This window comes from Vanellus vanellus (genome assembly GCF_965231255.1).
Source record: "Vanellus vanellus genome assembly, chromosome: 4".
Classification (NCBI taxonomy): Eukaryota; Metazoa; Chordata; class Aves; order Charadriiformes; family Charadriidae; genus Vanellus; species Vanellus vanellus.
Genome location: NC_138909.1, coordinates 49,892,025 through 49,919,376, shown reverse-complemented (window position 1 = coordinate 49,919,376; position 27,352 = coordinate 49,892,025). Strand labels below are relative to the sequence as shown.

Sequence of the window (27,352 nt, the reverse complement as noted above, 5' to 3'; positions counted from 1 at the left end):
TGGTTTTGTTTTGGTTTTTTTTTTCCCTGCCTCAGCTATGTGGAAGTTGTCTCAAGGTTCTTGGCTTGTTTGCTTACTTCCATCTTGGCATACAGTACTGTCAGCAAATTCATGTTGGTAACTGATGATCTTCATGCTCATGCTCCCTTTTTCTTAAGCTCCATTTTCTTGTATTTTCTTTCCTCAAATTTTAAGGTGGAAAAAATATCATTGGTTCAAAAATTAGAATTTATAGCCTGGATCCATCTACTCAGTGGTTCACAGCAGTTGTTGTTAATGGTAATCCAGCTACAAGAACTCTAGAAGTTAACTGTCAGGAGGTAAGAACCAGTTGCTGCGGGTTTACAAATGAAGATGGGGAATGGATGAGAACTTGTATTTATATCCCCACCATCCCCATTTTTAATTCTGTCCTTGCTGTAATAAGCTTAAAAAATGGGGATCAGTGTAGTGCAGAATAATCTATTACCCCAAAGTGTTTCTGTATGCTGCTGGTAGAATTATCAAATAACAAATGGCCTTCTATGCAAAATGAGGGAGACTTGGAATTTTTATTTGAAGAGTGAGGCAAAGGTATGATCCTGGTTTCTTTGCTTTCTATGCTGTGTAGAAAGTGCTCTGAAGCACCAGTTCATATGTGTGTTTTCATGCAGAGAGTCTGTCATAACGATATATTGTTAAATTCAGCCCGATATTCAAAGAACCTAGAAGTTAAGTGTCTAAGCTTAGTCTATACCACATCTAAGATAAGTACATTCAAACAGTAACTTTCACCTCTCTAAATGGCTGCTTCTGTGTTTTTGTTCCTTTCCAAGATTCCAGCTTTAAAAACTCTTGATCCAGAGTTAATTCACGTTGAAATCATATATGACAACAATGGAAAATGTGGTAAGACCTATTTTTGTTTCTTTCACACACTAAGTAGGATATTTGTGATAAATATACTTATCTTGATTACCTTCTCTTCCAGACAAATCTAAAAGAGTGGGGGGCATGAAAAGGAAGTCATCTGAGAATAGTGGAGGTGTTGATGTTAAACACACAAAATCTTCTCCTGAGGTATTGTCTTACTATGTTATATATGACTGTTATATAATGGTTATGTCATTTCTCAGAACAGACTTGAATAAGCATTAGATAGAAAAGTGGAATAATAAATATAATCCCTAGGAGGGTGTGTTGAGTTCTTTGAAACTTGTCTAGGCATGGGTAAAGCATCTTGCTTTATGATAATCGGAGAAAAAGTTACTAAGCCTTGATGGTTGGTTTTTTTTGGTTTTTTTTTTTTTTTAACTGTGCTTTGTGGCCCTTCCCGCTTAAGGAGTTAGCCTGCCTGGTCATGTATTCTGTAGTGGGAGAAAACACTAAGGAGTTCTCAAGTTTATAACCTTTGCGTTTTGTGTTCTTTTTTTAAACTATTTTGTACTTAAACCCAATACCTTCAGCTATGCTTGCAGGCTTTGAGGATTTAGGCTACTCAAGCAGCAGTCTGGAAGAATGTTTTTTCAGGACAAAAGGGAATACGACTACTTTTTTAGACTTCCATGTCTACATATATTTCTCTTATGAGTGACCTGCCAAGTATCACTGAGATCTAAGAAAACTCTCTCAAAGGTCAAGAAACAATCTGGGTAACTTAAGTATAGAAATGCAAATGAAAAATAATGGCTTGGCTAGAGAACAGTACTTCAAACTTACCCTATAATTTAGCCCCAGTGTTCCAGACCAAAACTTGCATTTTAAGCAGGAACAGCCATCTGGAAGCTCTAGAGTGGCAGTGGGGTGGGAGGGTGGGTTTTTGTTTTGTTCTTTTGGCTTCATGTTCTTGGCTTATATGCAGTCAGACAGTCCTGTGCCAAGTCAGTTATGTAGGTCTGGCTAATGACTGGATATCACTATTAGAAATGTCTAATGGCTTCACAAAGATACAGCATGAAGTAGCAAGTATAGGATAAAATTCCTCAATGAAAAGAGTGATCTACCTTGTATTTACTGCTAAAGAGGAGTGTGCAGCAAATCAGCATGAAGTAACCTGTACGTTGCAGTTATACTCTTTTTATATTGTTTCTATAGCTCATGCTTGAGTACCTTTAGTATCTTTCTGGTGCTCAATTTGCCAGTCTTCAGCTTTCTGCATATTCAGCCATTGAGCAGCCTGCTTGATACATGCAAAGCTGGTCTTTATTTCATATTCCAAATGTCCTGCAGAAGAGTTATCATGGTCTGAATTCATAGCTTTGTTTCACCACGGTTTTTCCTTAAAGTAGTGAAGTTGTTTACTTCTAATTTTCTAGCCTGCCTTCCTTCAAAGGACTGGATCTTTATCACTTTTGTGCTCTTTGGGAAATGTCTTGCAGCTATTTTCTCAAAATGGTTACAAGTGAGTGTGCTTTCTAATAAGGAAAACAGAAGCTCTGTTTGTTTCTCTGATTTTGGTGGATGTGAATATATGGGAGTGATAAGCTGAAGCCATATTTTTTGTTTTACTTAGTATATGATAGTACTCAGATTTCTAATACGGAGTTAATTAATTCCAGCATTTTTTTGAGAGCTTGTCCCAATGCCCGACAGCTGTGTTATACCAAAGCAGAAAGGAAATATTTTGGAGTTGATGGTAACGAGTCTGTAGTGTAACTTCCAGCAGTAAGTTGAGCATGTGGGAGTGAAATATGGATGTTAGAGCTGAAGAAGGAGCCCCACAAAAAACTACTGTTTTTAAAGACACTTGCTGATTTGGTATATTGTATTCCTGAAAGAATTGTAGATTTGTGAGGCTGGTGATTTAATCAGCACAGGATTTTTTTACTTAAAACTTTCTAGAATCCCAGTACAAAGATTTTGTTATTACAAGGAAGTTCACGTCTAGATTTTTGGTAATGTCAGACTAACTTCACAGTTTTAATTTTCTCTAGGATTTTTCAGATGAGTTCTGAAAGCTATTTCTGAATTCTGATTACTGCAATTATTTTTAGAAAGATCATTGCACTGGCAGTTATGAAGAGCAGTGTTTTCTATCCTCTTTGCTACCTTTTTAATACACCTTTAATAAGGAAGCCTTCCCCAAAAGTTTGTTGCTATTTGGGGGAAAATTAATTTAAATGAGCAGTGTGTCATGGACGCTAAGATTTAAAAGGAGGCCGAGGTCTTTCCATCTTACGGACTGAGTGAGGAATGGTTTTCAATGAGCTTTATTAAACATGGTGGGAAGGGCATTAATGTACCTTTCTTTTTAAGCTGAACCCTGCAAAGCAGTATTTCTGTTATCCTGAATTTTCCTAACTATTAAAATCTTCCTTACAGGTTTCTCCCAGTCAGGGACATGTGCAGTCAGTACCAACAGTGTTGGGTGAAGCGTTGCTAGGATGTACTCCTGCTAATAAAGACCAAAGGCATCAAGGCCTGCCCCTGCCAGCTAACTCACCACCCAATCTTGGTGCAGAAACTCCTCAGGGGTAAGAATCAGTTTATGCTTAGGCAACTTTTTTTCCTCCAAAAATAACTCAAATTCTTAGCACAACAAACTCAGAGGTCATTTTAAAGAACTGTAATAACTAGACTTCTGTAATATTGGCATAGGAAAGTGTTAGACTTAATTTCCCTGGATACATAATTTGTTTGCTTATGCCATATTTTTCTTTTTTATCTTGGAGTTGCCCTTCAATGTCATAAGCCAATGTTACTGCTTCTGTAAACTGATGGGTTATACATCGGTGTGGTGCCTACTTTTTGTCATGCATTTCATCCCTGCCCGCAAGAAAAACAGAACACATTCAGGCAGGTGTCCTGTATACTAGCTTCTTGCAGACCAAGCACAGGTCCTCAATTATGTTTCTGTTGAAAATGTAACAGCTTTAAACTTTTGTTACCTGTCGGGGGCTAGAAAATGTCCAACTGGGTGTAAAACCTTCCAGTACCAAATTTCCCACTCCAAACCTTGCTTGAACAAATTTGAGCTGATACTGCATTTCCATTATAAAACTAGCTCTAGAAGTCATGTTGTGAAGGCATTTTTCATTCAGATAAATGTCGCCAAAATACAAAATTCTACATCAGCTGCGACGGGAGGAAAGGCAGTCAGGGGCCTGAGGTGAAGGGTATGTTTTATTCAATTCTCTGACCATAGCAAGTATAGGAACTGTATTGTACCATGTAACTTTTCCTGAGTATAAGCTGTTGCATGGAGAAAGTGAGAAAGTAACTGTGTAATTGTGAGAGAAAGTAGTGAAGTAGCTGCAGTATCTAAATTTGTGTGTGCCTTCATGTGTGTACAACTTAATCATTCTGTCCAACTCTTAAAAAAATCAAAACCAAAAAACCTAAAAAAAAAAAACCTCAAAACCACAAACCTATTTAACCTCACACAAAACTTAAAATCTTGGAATATCAGGATTCAAAGTACATGATTAAATTTCTTCTTTCAAGCTTTAAATGTGACTAGATTGAGCAGCTGATGCCTTGATTTGACAACTTTTTGTCTAATTATTGCATGTTGTGTGTTTCAGCACATGTAGACGAAGCTTACCAGAAACTCATCCTTCTTGTCTTAATACTGGAATTAAACCATTGAAGGAAGATATGACAGTCTTTCCTAAAGTGAGGTTTATATGTAAAGAACAAATGCAAAATCTCAATGATCAAAATGGTAAATATACCTCTTTGACAACTACAAGATCTTCATCTTTGACTGATTCAGCTAATGAAAAAGGACCCAACCTGAAAAATACAAATGAACCTCTTATGAAGCCCACAACAAACTTTCCAAAAGAGTGCGTTTCTGTAAAACAGTTGCAACACCTTAACTCTTCCATAGCAATACCCAGAGTCAGTAGTACTCTTGAACTGCAGCGGACTTTAGATTGTAGACCCTCAACCTCAGATGCACATCTTCTCTCTTTTACTGAGTCTGGAGTTAAATCACAAAGCAATTGCAACAGCCAGAACAGTCACAAAGGAAACAAGATTGATGAACTTATAGACATGGAGTTTTTTATTAGAAGAAATTCAAATGAGATTCTTTATGACAGAAATGAAAATGAAAGCTTTTGGACTGGAAGTGCCAAGGTCCAGGATAATAGTAAGTATTTTTAAAACTTCCTGTCATTTGAAAGTCCTTGTATTTTCTGTGTAACTACATGCAAGTAGGTCTTTTGTAACATATGCAAAATTAGTACTTTAAATTGTGAGTGATTTAGAATTTGTGGGTTCTTTTACAAGAGGAATGTAGTAAACTTGATAAAAATGTCCTTTCATGATAAAAGATAAGGACTAACCATTAATTTCTAGAAATAAGTTGTTACAAAATGTATGCAAGAACAGAATGGCAGAACATTACAAAAACGAGGTTCTGTTTGGAATGCAAATGCTGATGGTGTAATGAGACTGCTTTTTTTTTTTTTTTTTTTTTTTAGCAGAGGTCCTAAATTTTGTAAGCATGGTGGGAGATGGAAGTTGTTCTCAACAAAGCTTTGTTCAAGAGGGGCTTTCATTTAATAATTGTTCTGAAAATAAAACAAACAAAAGCCCCAAACAAACAAAAAAAAAAATCGAGAACCACCCTTGTTTATGTGTTTTCTGTGGCTCAGTTCCACTTGGTGAGCTCTTGAAGTTTTCCGCATGTAAAAATGGGAAAGGCTGTGGTTGTTTAAGGAGCTGGACTCCTGGTGTTATGTGTTGTGCTGTGTATCAGGTGGTATAGCTGATCATCCTGGGTTCTGGGAATCTCCCTACACACCCACCTCTTCCTTTCCAATCTCATGTTGCTTGGTCTTGGATTACTATGTGCTGTTCTATAATTAACACAGCGACACAGCCAGCCAAGCAGTCATTGTTGTGCCCTGCTAGGCCCCACCTGCAATGTGGGAGAAAGGGGGATGTTTGGCATCTGTTAGAAAGATGCTGAAAGCTGTTGTTGCATTGTGAATGGTGAAAACAGGACTGAGAAATAGCCAGGTTGTACTTCTGTCTTCATTATTTGTGAAAAGTGGTCACTTCATGCTCTGGTTGACTTGGTGATCAGGTACTCCAACCCTGATGGCTGAAGAACTTTCATTAAAAGCAGACACTATTTCAAAATACTCCTCTGTATGGAGGAAATGTTAAACTTGGGTCCAGAGAACTGCCTCCAGTGGAACTATAGTGTGAGAAAGTTTCTACTGTAAATATTTTAGCATAACTTTGTTTCAATGCAGTGTGAAACTTACAGGAAAAGTTGACATGGATCTTTCACTAAAGTACGTTTGCTTGCATCTTTATATGAGAAACTGAAGCTTGGCTAATCTACACTACTCTTCCCTGCAGTAATTGTTCGCAAGTCAATTTTAGCAGATGCTGCTAAAGTGAAGAAGCTGCAGCAAAGTGGAGAAGCGTTTGTACAGGATGGTTCATGCAATAATATTGCACCTCACTTGCATAAATGCAGGGAATGCCGTTTAGACAGTTACCGGAAGAACAAAGAGCAAAGAGACTCCACTGTCTTTTGTCGATTCTTTCACTTTAGAAGGTAAGAAGAATTTTGACTCTATTTACACCTTGATATTCTTTAAATGTGAATAACATGCCCCACACGTCCGAGTTGCACATCTGATCTTTTTTCCTTTTCTGAAAGGGGGACTAATTGGGTGCTCACTGTTAGCTATAGCATGGATTTTCATCTTCCAGGACAGATAAACAAAATAACTCAAACAGTTATTTGGTCAAAGTGATCTCACTTAGGTCTCTGGTTCAAAACTGCTAGATGTCAGTTAAGCTATAAGGCTAATATACCCAACTAATGAGAGGTTGCCTGTGGTTTTTTTAGACCTTAGAAATTATGGGACTGCTTGCTTTGAGTAGAAAATATTTTGGCAGGACTTTGAGCTCTTTATTTTGCTATTCTGGGCTGAGTGCCAGTGGGATAACATGAGTTTAATTTGAGTGCTACAGTTCAGTAGTATTGGAGATAGTAGAGAGAGGGTAGATTCTGTGCCTGTCTTTCAAAGTTTAGCGGTTGGACACATGAAATGTTAAATGTACATCCATAGCTGTGGAAGAGTTGCAGTAAGTGGCCAGGGGCTTTCAGCTGGAATCATGGAGTAGTGATGGGCAAAACTATAATTTACATTGTGTTCTTTGTTCCGCTTCACACTTGAGAGTTTGTGCCAGTTCAAGTTTGCCATAGAAATGTTTAATCAGTACACTCACTATTTCAGGGGGGCAGATGGGGAGGACCAGCAAGGCAACTTTAAAGAAACTTTAGGAAAACCTGGTGACTGTGGAATGGTGGTTGCTTTTCCAAACCTGATTGGCAGCTTCAGATCCATTATACTCCACCTACAGCCCCCAGAGCCTGATTCTTGAGTTGAACAGTAAAAGTCTTTTGATGTTTTATCTCTAGCTCTTAAGACACCATGAGAAACCCTTTCAAAAAGAATGTTAAACTGTTACTTGAAACGTATCTATAAGCCCAGGGTGGACGTTGTCAAACTGCAGTGTATGGCTGGTTTTTAACATGTCCTTTCCTTTGTTTTCAAGTCATGTAGATTTCTTCATGAACTACTTGATTTCATGTCCAGATGTTGTTGCACGCTGCTTTTTATTTCCCCCCGCACCTATTTAAGCTTTGTGGGATGGGCTGTGTTTTATGAGAAGAAAGTAACATTTGTGATATTAGAGAAGAAAAGCAAAAATACAAGGGAGATGGGAAGCTTAGTCTCAGTTTTTTCTTTAGATTCTCAGAGGAATTACTTTCTTTTGAGTCTCTAAGTAGAAAAAAAAAAAGTTACAGTCCTGGAGACCAGCTGAAGAGAGGAAACTGAAAGCAGAAAGATTACAAAGATCATGAAAAAACCCCAAATTTTTCCACTCTTTCATTTATGTCTTGAGGTTTATTCTTCTTCCACCACAACACTGTCCCCGTTGTAGCTAAAGGTTAAAAAAAAGTGTTACTAATCTGTTATTTAACCTCAGATTAGAGTTTTTACTATAAATCTTGGGATAATCTGAGATGTTAAAATGTGTGATATCAGAGTAACAACAGACTACGCTAATTCATCTTCTCAGTGTAAAAATCTAGACTTGCAATGCAGTTCAAAGCAGTTGAATCCTTCAGTTTTGAACTTGAAGCTGATGGAACTGTCTCTTTTTATTGAATGTGAAGTCTGCAAATTTTGAAGATAGTGTTTGTTTGGTGATATCAATTGCCAGCATGTGTTTTCTTGCCATGCTTAACACTATAGTGAGCATGTGTTGTCATCAGAAGTCAACTTCCCTCTACAGCATGTAGTAAAAAGGTTCCTGAAAACATAAGCAGAGCTCTTGATGTTTTTTATTTAATAAACTACTACAGATCCCACTCTTTCCACCTACTCAGAATCAGTCAAGAATATATTACTCAGATTTTGCTGGATTTTTTTTTGACAGCTACTTCCAAATTAATTGTTACTGAAATATATTAGATTTTTGAGGTGTTCTAATGTCTCTTGTGAGTTGTACATAGTTCTAGATTAAATTCTTACTGTTATGTCCTCTGTGTGATCCTTAATGCCAATGCATTTAAAAAATTATGTTAATCTGACTTGGTTTTGTGTGACTAAAAATCTTTGGTTAGGAAATCTACCTTACTATAAAAATCTGATGTTTTGAGTCTTTTTTTTTTTTTTTTTTTTTAAGCATGCTTAATGCTAATGACAAGTATGTTTACCCATATCTGTTGCAACTATTAAGTGTTAAACTCATTCACATACAGTATGTGTTTACAGTTCAGGCATTGACTCATTGGAATTAATGTAAACTAATAAAACATTTGAGATGATTTGTTTTTCTCCTTTCCCCCTTCTTTCCCCAGGTTGCAGTTCAACAAGCATGGAATACTGCGTGAGGAAGGCTTCTTAACTCCAAATAAATATGACCCTGAGGCTATTAGCTTATGGCTACCTCTATCCAAAAATGTTGTGGGTCTAGATCTTGACACAGCAAAGTATATCCTAGCCAACATTGGAGATCACTTTTGTCAGCTAGTGATATCTGAAAAGGAAGTTATGTCTACGATTGAACCACACAGTAAGATCAATTTTTATTAAAATAATCTGTATTTTAATAGCTTTGTATGCAAATTTAAGCTTCTGACCTGTGTGAAAATAATCGCATGCATTTGGAAATGTCATGTATGACTTCAGTGTTTCCCTTTCTTCTCAGAGAGGTAATGGTTAAGATTCAGCGTGAACTACTATTGACAACTCTGCTCACAGGCAGGGGTAAAGGGAAAAGTAATTCTACCCTTCTTTATGTCAGAAGACTTTTATCAATTTATCAAATTACTTTTCCTGTTGAAGAGAGTATAATTCTGTTATGAAACAAAGTGTAAAAAAAATTAAACAAAACAGCAGGCAGCTGACAATCTATTCTTGACATGTAAATGAAACACAGCTTTCGTTTTGACTGCACAGATTCTGTTAGATTGCTTTGGTCCTATTTTGTTTTTCTTGCATAATGGACCTAATGCTGTCTGTGAAGTCAGTAAAGAAATCATTTTTTTTCCACCTGAAACTTTCCAGTAGGACTGTTTCAAGTGATCACATGTACAGCCCTACTGGGAATAGACCAAACCTTGCATCCTCGAATACAGGTTTTTTGGCCACTTCAGAACCTTTCTGTAGAAACCATGAGCAGGCAGATGGGGAAGGCTGTGTGATCTTGCATAATCGCTTCTCAGAGTAGAATGACTCTTAAAACTATGTTTGTTTTTTTTGGGGGTTATAACTACATGACAGATGCAGTACAGTTTAGAAGACACTACTCAATGTCCTCTGCATTTGGGTGGTACTGACATTATATAAAGATTGTATCAGTTTACTGGTCACTCCAAGGTTTTTAATAGAAGAAAAAAACTGAACTGGCTTGAATGTCCTCCTAAAGAGGAGGGAAGGCTTGAGATATTTCAGAAATGTTTGCTGTGGGGTCTTACCCTGGACTACTTTGAATCTGCAAGCTCTGCTCTTCGCTTGAACTGAAACATATGCAGGCTTGTGGAGCCAAAGTATCAATAGCCAGAGTGAGAGGTACAGACTGGAACACTGAAACACTTTCAGAAGGGTGACATTTTGGGTGGAATTTGTGAAACAAAGGGGACGTGTGGTGTTTCTTAATAGCAGAGGATGCATCTGTTAGCATACCTACCAGAAACATCCTCTGCTTAAAGAAAACCCAAAGACATGTGAGTTCTGCAGTTGGTTTGAAAGGAGCAAAATGTCATAAATTCCTCTTTGTTTATTGCCCTGACTGGTGAGAGTAAAAGAACTCAATTTCATTAAGATGGAGGAGATTTTTTTTTTTAATGCCCTGGGTAGGAAAGAATTAATTTGCAGTCTAGGTATCCATCCTTTGAACAGCTCAGTGAAAGAGGGGGAACTTGGATGGCATAGGAAAAAGGTAGATTTTCCTGCCACCCCCATTTAAAGTTATGATAGACTTTTCTTGATGGAGTTCAGTTGAAATAGTACCTTTTCATAAAAATTCTGTCTCTGACAAGCTGACTTTTTCCAAAATATCAAAATACTTCATTCAAGTACTACCTTTTAAGGGGTTCATGTTTGAATATTTTTGGACTCTGCAGTATGTCTCAGGGTCAGCCCTTCTCTCTCTTACCCGTGAATTATCGGACTCTGATAAATAGAGCCACAAGACAAACAAGAGTGAGGGAGAAAATTATTTGGGAGAGCTTCCTTAAAGAGAGTTTCTTAAAGAATAAGTAGGAAAGCACAAGTGAAATTATCCCTGTATAGTAAAAGATTGACTAGTGTAGAAAGAACAGCTTGTTAGGTCACATTGCTCCTTGGCCACCAAGTGCCAGAAGGAGACCTACAGAAAGAGGAGATGGGGTCGGACTATGGAGAGGAAACGAAAGAATAGGAAGAGTAGAAAATTACAAAATCAGAAAACTGAAATATGAAATGACATGCAACATATAACAAAAAAAAAAATGGAGGATTGGCCCAGAAAATGGTAAATATAGTGCATGTTTATAAAAGGCAAAGAAGAATGGAACTGGTGATATTTAGACTTCCGTCTCCTGGAAGAATTTTGAAGCAAGTAGTCAAACAACTTTTACCTCCTACATAAGAACAAATTGTGCCAAGTTATTCTAGTTTTGTTCCATACATAGTTAATGGACATTATACAGAAGAAAAGGAACAGATGTCTTGGATCCTGGTGTAGGTTTTTTTAGCATACGTTAGGACATGGTATCTCTTAACTTGCTTTTGAAATTAAGAAACATTGTGGGCAGAAAAGTTTTAGAGAAGTTACAAGTGTGGAAGGAGGTAGGAGGAGGCAGATGTGTGCTTTTTGTCTAGTCTAGTTTTCTAGCTGGCGAAATAATGAAATGAAGATCAGTCTAAAATAATCTGTATGTAATGCAGCCCTGGAAGAGCTTGTAACTTTTTTGAAGATACTGTAAATGTTTGGGATGTTTTGAGTGAACTAAAGTGACTTGGCGTGAGGAAAGGTGGAATATGATGGGTACAAAAGAAACCTGAACAGCAGTGGTCAGTTCTTCAGAGAAAAACAACTCTCCGTTCTGAGAAGGTCTATATAAAAACATAGAGAAAACCTCCTAAAAGGAGAACTACTTCCCCACTATGCTATTGAATAGAGAAAAAGCACAAGCTGGCTGTGGGAAGCTAGACATTAAGCTTAGCTTGCTAGTAGTAACTTAATTTTTTTTCTAGGGCAGCTGTGGAATTTCCATTTAGGAGAATGTCAGCTGTGTGCATGTTATTTTAGGCAAATACATGTCAGGAGTAAGATGTAGTTGGTGCTGCACAGGAGCAAGCAAAATCATCTTGATTGCTTAGACTGTTCTGAACCTACTCTTCTGAATCTGTAACAGCAAAGGCTTTGTTTTGGAGTTCCAATACAAAACCAAGTCTGAGTCTTGTATCACTAAAGTGTTTTAATGTAGCTATACTTAACATGCAAATATCCTGGGTTTTTTAAACTGACAGTGACTAATATGTCAATTACCACAGGACAGGTAGCCTGGAAGCGTGCAGTTCGTGGAGTTCGAGAAATGTGTGATGTCTGTGACACCACAATCTTCAACCTTCATTGGGTCTGCTCTAAGTGTGGCTTTGGCGTGTGTGTGGATTGTTACAGAATGAAGAAAAAAAGCTTACATGAAGGTGAGAATGCATATTGCTACCTGAAACAAAGAGGGGAGAGGGGAAAGCAAACCTGTGTTTTGAACTTGGAAGACAATAGCAACCTTAAACAACAAGACAATGAGACTTCCCAACAAAAAGAATGTGTTGTAGACCTGTAGTTTGGTATATCAATAATAGTAAAATATGTAGTTTTCCAGAGGAGGATGAAGGCTGCACTAATAAAACAATTCAATGGGTTTGTTTTACAGATGATGACTCGGATACATTCTCCTGGTTTAAATGTGTGAAGGGGCAGGTACATGAACCAGAGAATCTAATGCCTACACAAATAATTCCTGGAAAAGGTAATTTAAATATTTGATTGGGATGAAAAAATGCAGTAGGCTTTTGCTGTCTTTTGTTGATACTGTACTGAAGAATTATTTTTTTTTTTTTGTAGTAAAAGCTTAGTATTGTTGAAAGACTGGAAGAGACTTGTGTACTTAGTACTCCTTATTATCTTTGACTTTTACAAAGAAGTATCAAAACTTCTTGTTTAATGATGAGCTGTGTTCATGTACTATTGTTCACCTGCATAAAATGTCTTATTGAACGCTGGTTGGTCTATTACACGTGAGCTCACGAATGACTTTTCTTTCAGCTCTCTATGATGTTGGTGATATTGTTCACTCCGTAAGAACAAAATGGGGAATAAAGGCAAATTGTCCATGTGCAAGTAAGCAGTTCAAGGCACTATCAAAGCCAACTGTAAAGGAGGATTCAAAACAGGTATTGCTACTGTCTCGCTCTATGTCTGTGTAGTATAGATTTGCCTCAGTCTACTACTCATATTTGAAGCCAATGTTAATTGACTTTGCAGGAATGCCAATCCTGACCCCTACTGACAACCCCACCATGTAGATCTTTGAACAAAACTTGTATTCAGTGTTCACTTTTCTGGTTCAGTTCTTTTAAGTTTTGGGGAAAATATTTTGTCCCTTTGACACACTGATGCCTCAGTAAGTGACCTATCCTTGAAAAGATTTTTTTTTTTAGAGCAAAAATAGGGTTAGATTGAGAGAACCCTTAAGAGTCTTAAGAACAGACTAGTGAGAATGATTGAGAAGTGTAGGCTACCCCTTGGGTTCTGGAGGTGTAATACATGCAGCATCTAAAAGAATAAGTGGGGGTGGAAAAGCACTGGAATTCATAAAAGAACTAAACATGAATAAAATTGAGGGCTGGAGCAGTATGGGAGAACCACTGATTTCTCTGGGAATCCTCATAGAAAGTTTGCTGCTTATTATATTAAAAAAAAAAAACAAAACCAAAACCAAACAAAAAAACAACCAAACAACCAAAAAAAACCAACAAACCCACCATATGCTTATTTGTAGATGGATGTAGTATTTTTTGCTTTTGAAAATAGAGTGCAAATTAATGACTTAGTTTCACAGTACCTTGCAAGAAACCAGCTGAATTAAGTGACTTTAATTTTGTTGTATGCTTATTCGTAAACTTATTTTGAGAATAAGTGTGTTATCTTAAGTGTAAGAAGCAGGCTGTACTTGATTTTGGTGTTGGTAATCAATAAGAGACAAAAAATATTGTAAAGCATTAAAACCAAGGAAGATGGTTACGTGATTCAGAAGTTAAAAGACTGAAGCTAGGTCAGTCGTAGGCTGTTTCTCGAGATTTCCTCAGTGACCTTGGACAAACAGCTGCATTGAAGCTTATCTATGCCTTTCTATAAAATTAGGTACCGCACTGGCTGTGTGAGGATAAGCTTATTAAAGTTTGAAGTATTCTATGTGATGTCATGTTTGGAATCCTTACCAAGCATCAGCAGTCATTAAGAGATGAAATGAAGAATGTAGTAATAGACAGGTGCAGAATAATTTCTTGACTGGAAAGTATTTGAGCAGAGAGAAGAAACTTAGCCAGTCATGCAAGAATCCCAGGCCAAAGCAGTAGTTCTAGTTAGTCTGTTACCTAGAATTTCCAAACAAGTAGATAAATCAACTGCATAGATGTACAGTGGGTCCTGTGCTTGGATTGTGGCCAGGCTGGTGCTGCACTCATATGTAGGTGTATTTTAGACCTGGCACGTGAGTGGACTTTTGCCGCCTTCTGAAGATAAGAATTTAGCAGCTCTACATACATGTTTGTTTTAGTCTACTGAACTAGACTTCTACCTTAGCCCTGGTTTGAACATCAGCTATCACTAGAATTGCGAGAGCACTGCTAGTAAAATTGCAATCCCAGAAAATGCACCTGGGAAACTCAGCTTTCTGTGCTTTTCTTGAGGGGTGATGGACTCTGAGGAGATCCAGAATCTTGCGGGATCATCGCCTCTGGCTGATACAGAGATGCAATGCTGACCTCTTGTGGAGATCAGATATTTTTTGAAGGGCCACACCATTTTTGCTTGATGTCCAAGTAGAGAGCAGTGCTCAGGGGCCAGTACTGGGACCTGTACTGTTCAACATCTTTATCAGCTACATGAACAGTGGGGTTGAGTGCACCCTCAGCAAGTTTGCTGATGATACCAAGCTGTTTGAGGTAGACATGCTGGAGGGGAGGGGTGCCACCTGGAGGGACCTGGACAGGTTGGAGAGGTGGGCCCAAGCCAACCTCATGCAGTTCAACAAGGCCAAGTGCAAGGCCTTACATCTGGGTTGGGGCAATCCCAAGCACAGATACAGGCTCAGTGGGGAATGGCTGGAGAGCAGCCCTGAGGAGAAGGACCTGGGTGTGCTGATTGATGAGAAGCTCAACACGAGCCAACAATGTGCGATCACAGCCCAGAAGGCCAACCATATCCTGGGCTGCATCAAAAGAAGTGTGGCCAGCAGGTCAAAGGAGGTGATTCTGCCCCTCCACTCTTGTGAGATACACCCACCCCACCCCCCCCAGAGTACTGCATCTAGCTCTGGAGTCCACAACATAAGAAGGACATGGACCTGCTGGAGCGTGTCCAGAGGAGAGCCATGAGGATGATCCAAGGGCTAGAGTACCTCTCCTATGAGGAGAGGCTGAAAGAGTTGGGGCTGTTCATCCTGGAGAAGAGAAGGCTCCAGGGAGATGTTATTGTGGCCTTCCAGTACCTAAAGGGGGCCTACAGGAGAGCTGGGGAAGGACTTTTTACTAGGGCATGTAGCAATAGGACAAGGGGGAGCGGCTTTAAACTGGAAGAGGGCAGGTTCAGATTGAACATTAGGAAGGCGTTTTTCACTTTGAAGGTGATAAGGCACTGGAACAGGTTGCCCAGAGAGGTTATTGAACACCCTCAGGGATGAGGCCTCAAGGCCAGGCCGGGCATGGCCTTGGGCAATCTGGTCTAGTGGGAGGTATCCCTGCCTACGGCAGGGGGGTTGGAACTCGATGATCTTCAAGGTCCTTTCCAACCTAAACCATTCTATGATTTATTTTTTTTGTAAAATAATGAATTTGGGCATGTTATTGCTTGCTTCCCTTTCCTGAGTAGAGTGTGTTTGTGTCTAATCAAGTTCTCACTTTGTTTTTTTCAGAACTTGGTACCTGGAGAGAGGACCAGCCTTCAACAAAACAGTCTTGTTGTGAGCCCCCAGGTCACTATACATGATCCTCCTCTGAAGTCAGCAGTTGGAAGTAAACAAGCTGCTTCAGTAAATACTTCTCCTTCATTAAGTTGGTTATCAAATCTAACAAGTGGAAATGTGAATAAAGAAAACAAAGGTATGTGCAGAACCAGTGAAGAGTGAACTCTGTGGCTGTTTGTCAGAAGAATATAGATCAAACCTAGCAATATCTTGCATTGAGAATGACATCATCTGCTTGCTGGGATGGGCATTCAGTGCCTGTACTGCAAAACTGGTCCATGGCAATCCCTTGGAGTAAAACCTGGCAGGCTTAGCATATTCTTTTTTGAAAACTGGATTAATATTCCATTGATGCAAGTATTCTTGAAAATTCAATTTGAGCATGTATTTATTTTAGAACATGTGGTTTTAAAAACTCTGAAATATTGAAGAAAGTTAAGTGAAAAGAGTATTTCATCTGCATGTATTGAGAGGAGATTTATATATACATACATGTATGCATATAGGAGTATCTTGTCTTAAAAAAAAAAATAATAATCCAAAGCATATACTTTTCTTGGTTCAGAGGATTAATCATTGCTTCATTCTCAAATGTGTTCTTTTCTTCATTTCAGAGAAACTGCTCATACCTATTTCAAAGAATGAAAATAAACCTCTTCAGACACTCCCTAGTTTAGCTAAGCCTGCTGCAGCCCTGCAGACATTCAACAGTGCAATATTAACACCTGTGAGCAACAATAACACAGGTTTCTTGCGGAATCTATTGAACTCTTCTGGAGGAAAGGTATATGAAAAATTTTGTTTTACAAGTTTGAGTTGATGGCAGGCTTAGACTACTGTTCTAAACCTGTGAACAACTACCACAGACACTTGTCACAGTAGGTAAAATTCTGTCTTCATTTGGGAAATGGGACTTAATTCAGTGTCTGTGTTGCAGTGCTCCGGTTAATGCTTTCTAGAGTAGTAGCTTAGTAGTACTATCAGCAAGTCTTGCTTGGTGAGGGATTGGGAACCAAGTGATAAAGCAGATTAATTTACTTAAGCTAGTGTCTGGCAAGTGCATTGATTGGCATGTCCGTTAGACTCCAAAAAAGAAGCATCAAGGAACTTACAGGTGGAAGAAGAAATGTTCTGTGGTGGGTGACTATCTTTCTCATATCTCATTTGCAGACTGGTTGACTTCAGATGTTCCTGAGCTTTATTTGCTCTTATAGATATGACTTTAAAATGACGGGGTAAAATATTGGCTGCATTTCTGTTCTTTCATATAAAGAAAGTCCTGTTCTGTGCTGTATTTCGTGGTTTTCTGCAGTGTTGCTGAAATGTAAATCAGAGCACAACTTCTTATGCCAGAATGCTGTAGACAAAGTGTCAGAAATGGCATTGGCATTTAATGATGGTGAGTTTCTAGACAGCAAAGTTCTGCAGATTTTTGTTTCTCTGTGTGATTGTGAGCTCAGGTGAAAAATTTTGGAAGTGGCAAATATCATCTTTAAAGTCTGCAGGACAAGGCAACAGAAAAGTGTACTAACTTCTGGTTTTGTTCTTCCTCTTTTTTTTTTTTTTTTTTTTAAATCAGACAGACAATGGACTCAAGAGTACACCCAAAATCCTTGATGACATTTTTGCTTCCCTGGTGCAAAATAGAACCATTACAGACTTGCCTAAGAAACCTCAAGGATTGACTATAAAGCCTACGATAATGGGCTTTGATACGCCTCACTACTGGTTATGTGATAACCGCTTGCTATGTCTTCAAGATCCCAACAATGAAAGTAATTGGAATGTCTTCAGGGAGTGCTGGAAGCAGGGACAGGTATTTGGATTTTTGCATTTTCCATTTTCAGTTCATATGCTTTGCCCTTTATTGGAAGTGCAGGTACAAGCTTACTGCAATGATAAGCAATGCTAAACCTTCATAAAATGTACTGCATGAACGCAGCTAGGATATATATTTTCCTATTTGAAATCAGTTTCTAAACACACTGCTGAACTTACGGCTCTGTATAAAAAGCTGCCTCGTAGCTTGAAATATAGAATCATCAAATGCACAGCATGATTCTGGTAAGGCAGGCTGAGCATTTATTTTTTAAAATAGTATGTTTGCAAACTGCCTGTATTCAAATGTTCAGTACATTTTATGCATTATCCTATTCTGGATGGGATTAGAATTTTTGGTGTGTAATAATTCTTCAGAATATATTCTTCTTCATAGCCTGTAATGGTATCAGGAGTGCATCACAAATTAAATGCAGACCTATGGAGACCGGAATCCTTTAGGAAGGAATTTGGCCAGCAGGAAGTGGATCTAGTTAACTGCAGGACCAATGAAATCATCACTGGAGCTACTGTAGGGGATTTCTGGGATGGATTTGAAGATATTTCAAGTAAGTAGTGTGAATTTTTGTTCCAATAGGTAAAATATTTAGCAGCAATAATCTTGCCCTAGCACAAATTTATCATCTTAAGGAGCAGCAGCCTCAAGCAGTGTAAAAGACATTCCAGGCTTTCTCTTCATTGTGGACAGCATGTCTTCAGGAGTATGTTTGGCTGCCTTTTAGTCTTTTGGGGAAGCATTCTGAGAAAGTTTGGAATCTTTCTAGCAAGTAGGTTCACCTGTCAGCTTTTTTTCCCAGTTGAGTGAAAAATAAAAGAGCGTGTGTAGGGTTGGTGCTCACAAGGTAATTGGATTTTGCTGTTTTAACTTGCAGGTGCCTTTTGTTTTTAAGGAACCAAAGTTATTCTGTATAAAAATGGGTTTAGGGGAGGCGAGTATGAGGTTTAGCATTGTTTTCACTTATAGGTGCGAACTTTTTCCAGGAGAATTAATACTTTCCAGGGCATCTGGGGTTCTACTTAATCTGTTTGTGTGATGTAAACTTCTGGAATTCGGTACTTGGGGCAAGAAGAGTGGGGAGCTTGGCAGGCTTGCTCATATCTTTCTTCTGTTACTTGATCTTTGAAAAAAGTTGGCTTTATCATCAGCTACTCTAGCCTCAAACACAAAACAGATGCCCAAGTGAAATTGCAGGAAGCGCCTGGGGAGGGGAGCAGGTAAAGGTTACTTGTCTAGTCTGAAAACTCCATACTGTCATAACACATTTGTCACAGCAGCAGTACCAGACTGTGGTGTCAGGTAAACTGCATGTCTTTGATTCTACGTGAATAGTTGTGGAACAAAGATGATTTTAAACTAAGATAAAGATGTCTTTTTGTCTTGATTCTTTGGATTTTGAGTTGTATAACTATTAAAAATTAAGACTTGTTAATATTTGACATTAGGTCGTCTGAGAACAGAAGAAGGAGAGCCAATGGTGTTGAAGCTTAAAGACTGGCCTCCAGGAGAAGACTTCAGAGATATGATGCCTTCTCGGTATGAAGTTACAAGGAAACTGTTCATGATTTGTGTGGTACACCCCCGAAATAATGGAATGTAGGAATACTGTTAAGTTTTGATATCTGCTTCAACTTTGAGAAGCAGTTGGTCACACATGAACCTTTTTGTTTCTCAGAGGTGCCTGACACAACTGCAAACGGGACAAGTTTTATGATAAAAGTTAATGTACTTCACTGTACTTATTGCCAAGTAAAGTGAGTACCTAAAATTGCCAATGATTGGTTAAACTTTGGAAGCTTCCTAAAAGCCTGAGTCATCTTGAAATCCTAAGTTCAGTTGAAGCCTATTTCTTTGCCAAACATATTTAAATATTCTGACTTACTCTATTTGATATTAGTTGAGATGATTACGTAAGGCAATAGCATTGCTCCAGAGCAGTTAATTTATCTGCTATATTCCTGTGTCACGTTTTGTTCTTTTTCATGGTGTCCAGTAAAGCCCCTGGGGGCAGGACAACAGTTTCTTGATTGGAGAAAGCTTTTGTTGCAGTATGTTTTAGTGCGCTTTCTATGTGGGTTCTTAAATTGTGCTGTATTACTTTAGGTTTGATGATTTGATGAAAAATATTCCATTGCCAGAATACACTAGGAGAGGTGGCAAGCTCAACCTTGCTTCTCGACTTCCCAACTATTTTGTACGACCAGATTTGGGCCCTAAGATGTACAATGCGTATGGTAAGGAATTATTCACTTTAAAGGTCACATCCACATGCTCAAATTAAAAATTACTGTAAATTAAATAAATCTATGCTGTTGTAGACAACTTGATTAATCCCATCGATCCGAAAACTTAATTTTGGCTCATTTATAGGTGCTCGTGATGTCCAGAGCATTTTTTGATGTTGTTAAATGTTTGTTTTGTCCAGGTGGGTTTAAACCAATAATAATTATTCCTAGTCTTCCAGTTGGCTTGCTGCACATGTGTATACACAGCCTGCCTTTCCTGTAGCTGGCAACATGTATTTGTTGTTTTGCTACTTCTGGCTGTATCTCTTTTTTGATACTTCTCCTTCTTGGGCTCTATCATTTAGTCTTTAATTGCTTCTTGAGCAGTTCTTTCCATAGCTAGTTCATCTGCTGTCATTCAAAAGGCATTTAAAACTGTAAGTGGGATCACGGCCAGTAAAGAGATTGTGGCTGGTAAATACTGTAGCAGCTGTCTTTGAGTGAACAAGAGACTGTTTCTGAGAATACTTTATTTTAAACTGCTATGGAAAGCCTCTTCTAGCAGGACGTAAACAGGATTTACATATATCATGCAGGCAAGGTATGGGTGCAGATCAATGTGTCAGCTTGTAAACTAATTGCTTGGGGAAGACACAAACAAGATGGGGCAAGGTCCTAGATATGAAGTATATTGCTGTACTGGAATAACTTGCTGATAACAGTAAAAGCTTTTGGTTTGGGGTTTTTTTGTTTGGTTGGTTGTTGGTTTGTTGGTTTTGGTTGTTTGTGGTTTTTTTTTTTTCCAGATAGTGCTGCCAAGAGTGGCATAAGATTTCTTTTTTCCTTACTAACGTACCTGCTACTTTTTTGTTTCAGGCTTAATAACACCAGAAGATAGAAAATATGGCACAACAAACCTCCATTTAGATGTGTCTGATGCAGCTAATGTTATGGTTTATGTGGGTATCCCAAAAGGCCAGGCTAATCAAGAAGAAGGTAAAATCTTTCTTGTGTCCTAGAGGGGTTATTTCTGTGGTTGGAGAGAAGGTCTTTCAGTGTAACTGCTCATGTTTGCTCTCAACAGAAGTGCTTAAAACCATACAAGATGGTGATTCTGATGAATTGACAATTAAGCGTTTTACTGAAAGTCGAGAAAAACCTGGAGCTCTGTGGCACATTTATGCTGCTAAAGATACAGAGAAAATCCGGGAATTCCTTAAAAAGGTAAGCTGTTAAATCTTAAAAACTTACCTTCTGTCTGTTTACGTTTGCAAATATCCTTGGATTCTTTTCCTCCTTTCTATCCCAGTTATTCTGGAATCAAATGTACTGGAGTTGTAGCTGACAAAAATTCTTGGGTGCTGTGCATCTTGTAGGATCTGAGGAGGGTAGCGAGTTGAAGCTTGAAGCTATCTTGTATTTAGATATGCTGCTTTTGCCCACACTTCTTATAGCACATGAATGATGTTATGTAATGAACAAAAAGAAAAAGCTGGTTTAGATTTAAGCAAAAACACAGTTTAATCTTAAACTAGATCCTTCTTAAAAGCATGCATATGAGGTGTTCTTGGGAAATGTCAGAGCAATATGTGGCACATAAAGTTCTTCCTTGTTCTCTCCCTTTTCCTACCTTCCCCCCCCCCCCCCCCCCCCCAATACCTTTACAAGGTTTGGATTAAGGGAAAAGCGTAATGGGTGCTGTTTCATGGGAGTTAAAGGTTTAGTAGAGATGTGATACTACATCCAAAGGGGCTTGTTTCACTATTTAAATTCACCACAAATGGTCCAGAGTTCCCCATGGTCTTAATTCTGGAACTTCTTTGGTGCTTTAAAAGTGGAAAGAGTGAAGATGCTGATGTTTAAAAGGATAAATGGGATGAACAACTGTTGGCCTTGTCAGCCTGACTACTGTCTTTAGCGGAAGCTTAGAGAGGCTACAGCAGATTTGGTTAGTATTACCAAAGAACAAATCTTAAACATGATAAAACATGATGCTGACTTTGATAAGCATTGCTGTTTTGTTTTGACATCTGTCTCATCATTGGTCCCTTGTAGTGTACTTGCCTGCAGGTGTGACGCTTTCAGCAGCTTGTTTTGGAGTAGAACTAAGCTGTTTATCTCCTCCCTAATGAGTTTTTGGGCTACAGTCCTGGGTGTAAATGATTGCCACAGCAAACTGGATTTATACTGGAACTTTTTTCATAAATTCTCTACCCACACTCCTCAAATTTCTCTTATAAAGTGCCTGTTGTGCATCTCAGCCTCGTATTCCCTGAAATCTAGTTAGCATCCTCTGTTTTGGTCAGTGAGCACGCTTTGACTAGTGCTGGCCTCAGGGCAGACACTTGCTGAATTCCACCCTCAGTAGTTTCTTCTAGTTACAGTAGTGTCAGAGTATCGGTCCCATGTATGACAGTGCTTCCCACTGTGAACACACTTCACACTTCTGTTTGTTCTTACTGTAAACTGAGTTTACTTGCATTTTTATATCCACATTTGTAATTTGTCTGTGAAGCAGGAGGGACTTGAGAAATGGTGAAGTCTTGACAAGTAAACCAAGGACTGAATAAGAATCCAAACCTTTCATTGTGCAACTCTTATACCTGAGCACATGGTGCAAGTCACTGTATCTGGCAAGTGTGCATATGGAATACCACAGGTACATCTTGATTGTCCAGTAAGACTGGTACATTATAATAACTGTTGTCTTGTGACTTTTCAGGTAGCGGAAGAACAAGGTCAAGAAAACCCTGTAGATCACGATCCCATTCATGATCAGAGTTGGTACTTGGACCGATCGCTAAGAAAACGCCTTCATCAAGAGTATGGAGTTCAAGGCTGGGCCATTGTACAGTTTCTAGGAGATGTAGTTTTCATTCCAGCAGGAGCTCCACATCAGGCAAGGACCAGGGACACTGTTACAGCCTGACCTCTTGGGCAGATGTTTGAGCACATGGCTAATGCTTGTTTGTTCTCTCTAGGTTCATAATTTGTACAGTTGTATTAAAGTTGCAGAAGACTTTGTATCCCCAGAGCATGTCAAACATTGCTTCTGGCTCACTCAGGAATTTAGATATCTGTCGCATACGCATACGAACCATGAAGATAAATTGCAGGTAACTTACCAATGCTCAAGATGAACCCTGCCCTTCTTAATCCTTTCAAAAAAAAAAAGGCAGCCCACAAAAAAAAAAAACACACCAAACAACCCTCCCCAAACCCATAAGGGGTGTGTCCACATAACCCAAGTTGCTTTGATGTTCAGATTGACTTTGATGCATTGGATCTTGAAGAGGAATTGTTTTTTTAATTGTTACAGTTTTTAGTAGTTTTGAGGAAGTCTTCTGAAGCTGCTTCTGAGATTCTTTTGAAATGTTTCCTCCTTCCATTTCTTCTGTTTTCCCTCTATGTGAGTTTGCAATACTCTCCCCAAGCTGCAGGGTTTCAGTTTGTATCCTGTTAGAATTTGACCCTTATTTTCACAAGTTAATGATTTAAGTGAAGCCTGTGCTGTTTGAACTCAAAGGAGAGCCACAAGGGGTGTGGGGAAGTGGGAAAGAACTAAATACCTTTGCTTTCCTCCTAGGTGAAGAATGTCATATACCATGCTGTTAAAGATGCAGTTGGGATACTGAGAGCGAACGAATCCAGCCTTAGCAGACCATAAAGTAGAAAGCCTTAACCACACACTATGAAACAGAAGCGTTGGCAGCTGTTTTAACTACTCAGTCAGGACCTCTGTGGACTTTGAGATTATATGAATGTTACCTCATCTTACTTTCAGCAGTACCAGAGGATCGTGGTACTATGTTCTGTGTATTCTTCCAATGTTTACAAACCTGATATGTATATGTAGTAATATGTATGGACTGTGGCATACTGTGAATGCTCAGTTGCAATAGAACTCTATATGGAGTTGCTCTCCAAACTGTACAAAATACCTCCTATAGAACTGTCAGAAACTTCCAAATTACTCATTTGAAAAATATTATTCAAGACATTGTAAAGCTCCAATTTTTAAAATTTATTTTGGGGTGGGAGGAAGTATGGAGTCACCCACTTTAATAACCAATTTGCATAAAAATAAGAATGCAGTTCTGGAATTTCACATTAACATAGAACTAGCATTTAAAAGTAGCTTTAAGCTATTGTATAGTAACATAGATGGGAGTTAACCATCTCTAGGTAAATGTATTTAAATTTCTAAATGTTAAAAGAAACTTTTAATCAAATGTCTTCTGTTTGAAACTGCTCTTTAATTTGAACTGATGTTTGATTCTCTGGTTTTTAACACTGAATGGTCTACATAAAATTCTTCTATTTCAGATACTGTTCCTTGCTTGCCTTCTTCAATTGACTCTTTAAAATGTAACTAATTTGATGCAGCACTTTGAAATTCAAAAGCAAGTTGTGTATTGTATACTGTTCATAATGGTTTGTAAAGTATCTGAAGGCTTAGGGTATTTCATTTAATGACAAATCTATTTATAGCTTTTTTTTTTGGTTAACTAAAGCATGACTTAGCTTGACTACTGCTTCTCAGCCAATGCCACTATTGCGGTCTGTATCAAATGAGTTTTGCAGCTTCAGTCTTAAATGGTGCACACATTGCTCCAAAACTAGAGAAAGACTGAAAACATAAAACTTAAAACAGGCAGAGGGGTCAAGAGTGGAAAAGTGCATCTGTCATCTAACAAGATAAGCAGAGATAATATGAACCTTTCTGTTCTTCAGTGTCCTGTCCAGCTATGAAATGCATGGGTGGTTAGCTGTTGGGAAAAGCTGGGCGGGGGGGAACCTCCTAGTTAAAGTTCAGAAAAGTGACTTTTTATGTAACACATTTGCACAGTTTGTCAATTTCCTTCCCCATAGTACTTCACCTGCTACTAATGATCAGCATTAACTGTTCTGAGTCTCTCAGATGGCAGTATTTCTTCAGAGAAACTTCCTTTTATCCATACATCAGTATCCAGAGTGGAGCTGAGACTGCAGTGACTTGCAGGGAGTAGAAGTCTCTTAAGTTAGAATAAAGTGGGCTCATAAAAGGTTTGTCTACTGCGAGTAGGTACATCTGCTTCCTTCCTCTTGAAATTGAGACAAAAGAAAGTACTTGGAACAACTCAAGGAGCAAAACAAAACCATAAATAAGTAAGTTGATGTGTGGTTATGGCCTGGCCCAGTCTGCATTCGCCTGCCCCAGGAGTTGTCCCTCCATGTGTCAGACCTGGAAATCTTTAGGTGACCATTTATAGCTCACTTTGCCTGTGCCAGTGTCCATGATGCTGGGTGAGGAATTGGTGCAGTGCAAGTGCTGTGGTGTTCTCCTTGTGCAGGGAAATGTTCTGGTTCACAGGGCTTATGCTGCTGGCTTAGATTCTGCTGAACAACTGCACATCATCGCTTTGTTCAGTGAGAACTTCCCTCTACCTCTACTTGCTAAGGCCTCTAGCTGATAGTAAAGATTGGCCAGTTTCTAGTCACTTCTGTAAGGAAAAGCAATTAAACCTTTGATTTGGCATTCAGTGCTTGAACTAGTTAAGTATCCTTAAAGGCAATGCTTTAACTGAATGTTCATTCTTGCAGTATCAAGTTTGAACTAAACAAAGCAGTCCAATTGCTTTTCTTGGAGTCAGCTGGAGTATCTGTGGGGAGCTGGCATACAGGTACCTTATCTCCCAGCCAGTGGGATGAGTCACATTGATCTCGTACACACTGTTCGCATATACACATGAAAAGGCCCATTGTTGAAGTTGCATTTTGAATTTTCTTACTGATATGCTGCTATTCAATCTGGTTTTATTGCAGCTGTTATCTGTCTATCCAATCCCACTGACTCTTCAGCTGCTTTTTTTACTTTCTGATCTGTCCTCTCTGGATTTTTAAGATTATGAGAAACAAATAGTCCCATTTGACCATTTCTGTTAAGTTTGGGGTGGAGATGGAACACTTGAATCGGAGTTCTCCAAAGGGGCGCACAGCCCTGAAGCCTTAGGGTTACTTTGCTGGCTGTATTTGTTGCCCCCTGACATGAAGGTGAATGGTGCTTGGCCCATCCTTGGGTTTTATGGTTGAACCTAGGAGCTGTTGGACAACATCCAGGTAGCTGTGTGCGTTATCTGTTCTTCCACCCTTGCTCTTGGAATACAATTATTTTATAGACTTAGTTTTCTTTTTGTAAGTCTTTCTTAAAATTAGAAGCTCTTTCCTTTGCCTGTGAGCCTCTTGTGGCATTGACACACTGATGTGCAGACACAGCGGACAGTTGCTTTCTAAACTGCCTTTTGTGAGTCATGACATTAGTTTTGCCTGATGTTTTCCCTTGAGAGGAGACACATCTCTTCTTGTTTTGGATTCCCTTAACACTAAAAATGTGCTGTTTAAGCAGCAGATGGCTTGTCACCACTTGTGGTTGTGGGATAGTGAAGTGATAGTACCTGGAATGATTAAGCAAATTACTAACAAAATACTCTGTGTAGTGACTGTTTGCCTGTAAAATGATTATATTCTGTTACTGGATTTGCAAATGAGCAGAGTGGGTAACAAATGCCACTGCTCAGCAGCTGTGATGGGCCACAGCTGTTCTCAGAAGTCTGGTAGGTACAAGGTTTAGTTCTTATAAATCTTGGAAGACTGAAAATTTTAATTATATGGATTGGTTCTGGAGTCAGTTCTGGTCCCAGACCTGACCAACTGTCTGCAAGAGCACTGCAGGTCACCTCTCTTGGCACAGCCCAGGGCAGAAGAGGCCTGGCTGCTGCCTTGGGTCTAGTGAAACACACCACCACCATCCTGAGTCAGGGCACACCTCCTGCCTCTGCCAACTGATGTCTCAGTATCAAGCTTGGCTCTTTGAGCTGTGTCTCAGCCCCAGCTGGGCTCATCTTCCCCCCCCCCGTGAGGGGTGCTGAATAGACATGTTGCTCTTGCCTTCTGTTCACCTTTACTGAAGGTGTGCTTCCCCTTCCTTCTGCCTACCTTCCCCCAAAGCAAGGGAGGCTCACCCTGCCCCAAGTGCTCATCTCCATTCAGCTGTAGGTACTCCAGCTGCCCTCTCTTGCCCTTGAAGAGACTGGCTGATGAAGAGGAAAGCAAAACCCCTGAAAGGTGTGCATTATCCTTTCAGAGTGCTACCAGCCTGTCTCCCAGGGTTGCTCTCATTAAGCTCCCATGCAGCACAGAGCTGGCAGGGCTGACATTTGCCTTTTAAGAATATGACTTACATGTGTCTTGAGAGTGAGAAATAAAAAAAAAAAAAAGCTTTCAGAGGTGATAAAGATAAAAAGGAAGGGCTTGTGCAGGTCTGGAAACTTTCTCTGATTCTCTAATCATCCACCCTGTCCCCAAAGGAATTCCATGCAGGAGGACTGGCAGCCTCAGCCTGCCTCCACTAAATAAGGCTCTGCCTGGACAGAGCTGGAAGAAAGCAGTTACTTTAACAGCTGCTCTGTCTAAAAGCTTTTCTTTAATTATGCTGTGAAGGCCCTAAATGTACTAAAGAAGAAAAAAAAAAAGGGTGTTATAAAACTAGGAGGGGGCCAGACAGTGATTGTGAAAGAGTTTGAAGTGATGCAAACTAAACTGATGCATGGAAGC

At 39.1% G+C, this 27,352-nt stretch overlaps 1 protein-coding gene across 1 annotated transcript in view; it reads left to right on the top strand.

The window, feature by feature from the left end:
• KDM3A (lysine demethylase 3A) overlaps positions 1-24,088 on the top strand; it is a 30,627-nt gene extending 6,539 nt beyond the window's left edge. The window contains exons 5-25 of the mRNA XM_082482847.1: positions 196-320; positions 816-888; positions 971-1,059; positions 3,301-3,452; positions 4,503-5,074; positions 6,298-6,499; positions 8,822-9,036; positions 12,003-12,155; positions 12,386-12,481; positions 12,778-12,905; positions 15,647-15,833; positions 16,312-16,481; positions 17,277-17,513; positions 17,913-18,084; positions 18,980-19,070; positions 19,638-19,768; positions 20,636-20,755; positions 20,844-20,983; positions 22,482-22,658; positions 22,741-22,875; positions 23,346-24,088. Of these exons, the coding sequence (XP_082338973.1) occupies positions 196-320; positions 816-888; positions 971-1,059; positions 3,301-3,452; positions 4,503-5,074; positions 6,298-6,499; positions 8,822-9,036; positions 12,003-12,155; positions 12,386-12,481; positions 12,778-12,905; positions 15,647-15,833; positions 16,312-16,481; positions 17,277-17,513; positions 17,913-18,084; positions 18,980-19,070; positions 19,638-19,768; positions 20,636-20,755; positions 20,844-20,983; positions 22,482-22,658; positions 22,741-22,875; positions 23,346-23,426 (3,446 nt within the window). The 3' untranslated portion in view covers positions 23,427-24,088. The remainder of the gene's footprint in view (positions 1-195; positions 321-815; positions 889-970; positions 1,060-3,300; positions 3,453-4,502; positions 5,075-6,297; positions 6,500-8,821; positions 9,037-12,002; positions 12,156-12,385; positions 12,482-12,777; positions 12,906-15,646; positions 15,834-16,311; positions 16,482-17,276; positions 17,514-17,912; positions 18,085-18,979; positions 19,071-19,637; positions 19,769-20,635; positions 20,756-20,843; positions 20,984-22,481; positions 22,659-22,740; positions 22,876-23,345) is intronic.
• Positions 24,089-27,352: the final 3,264 nt, after the last annotated feature.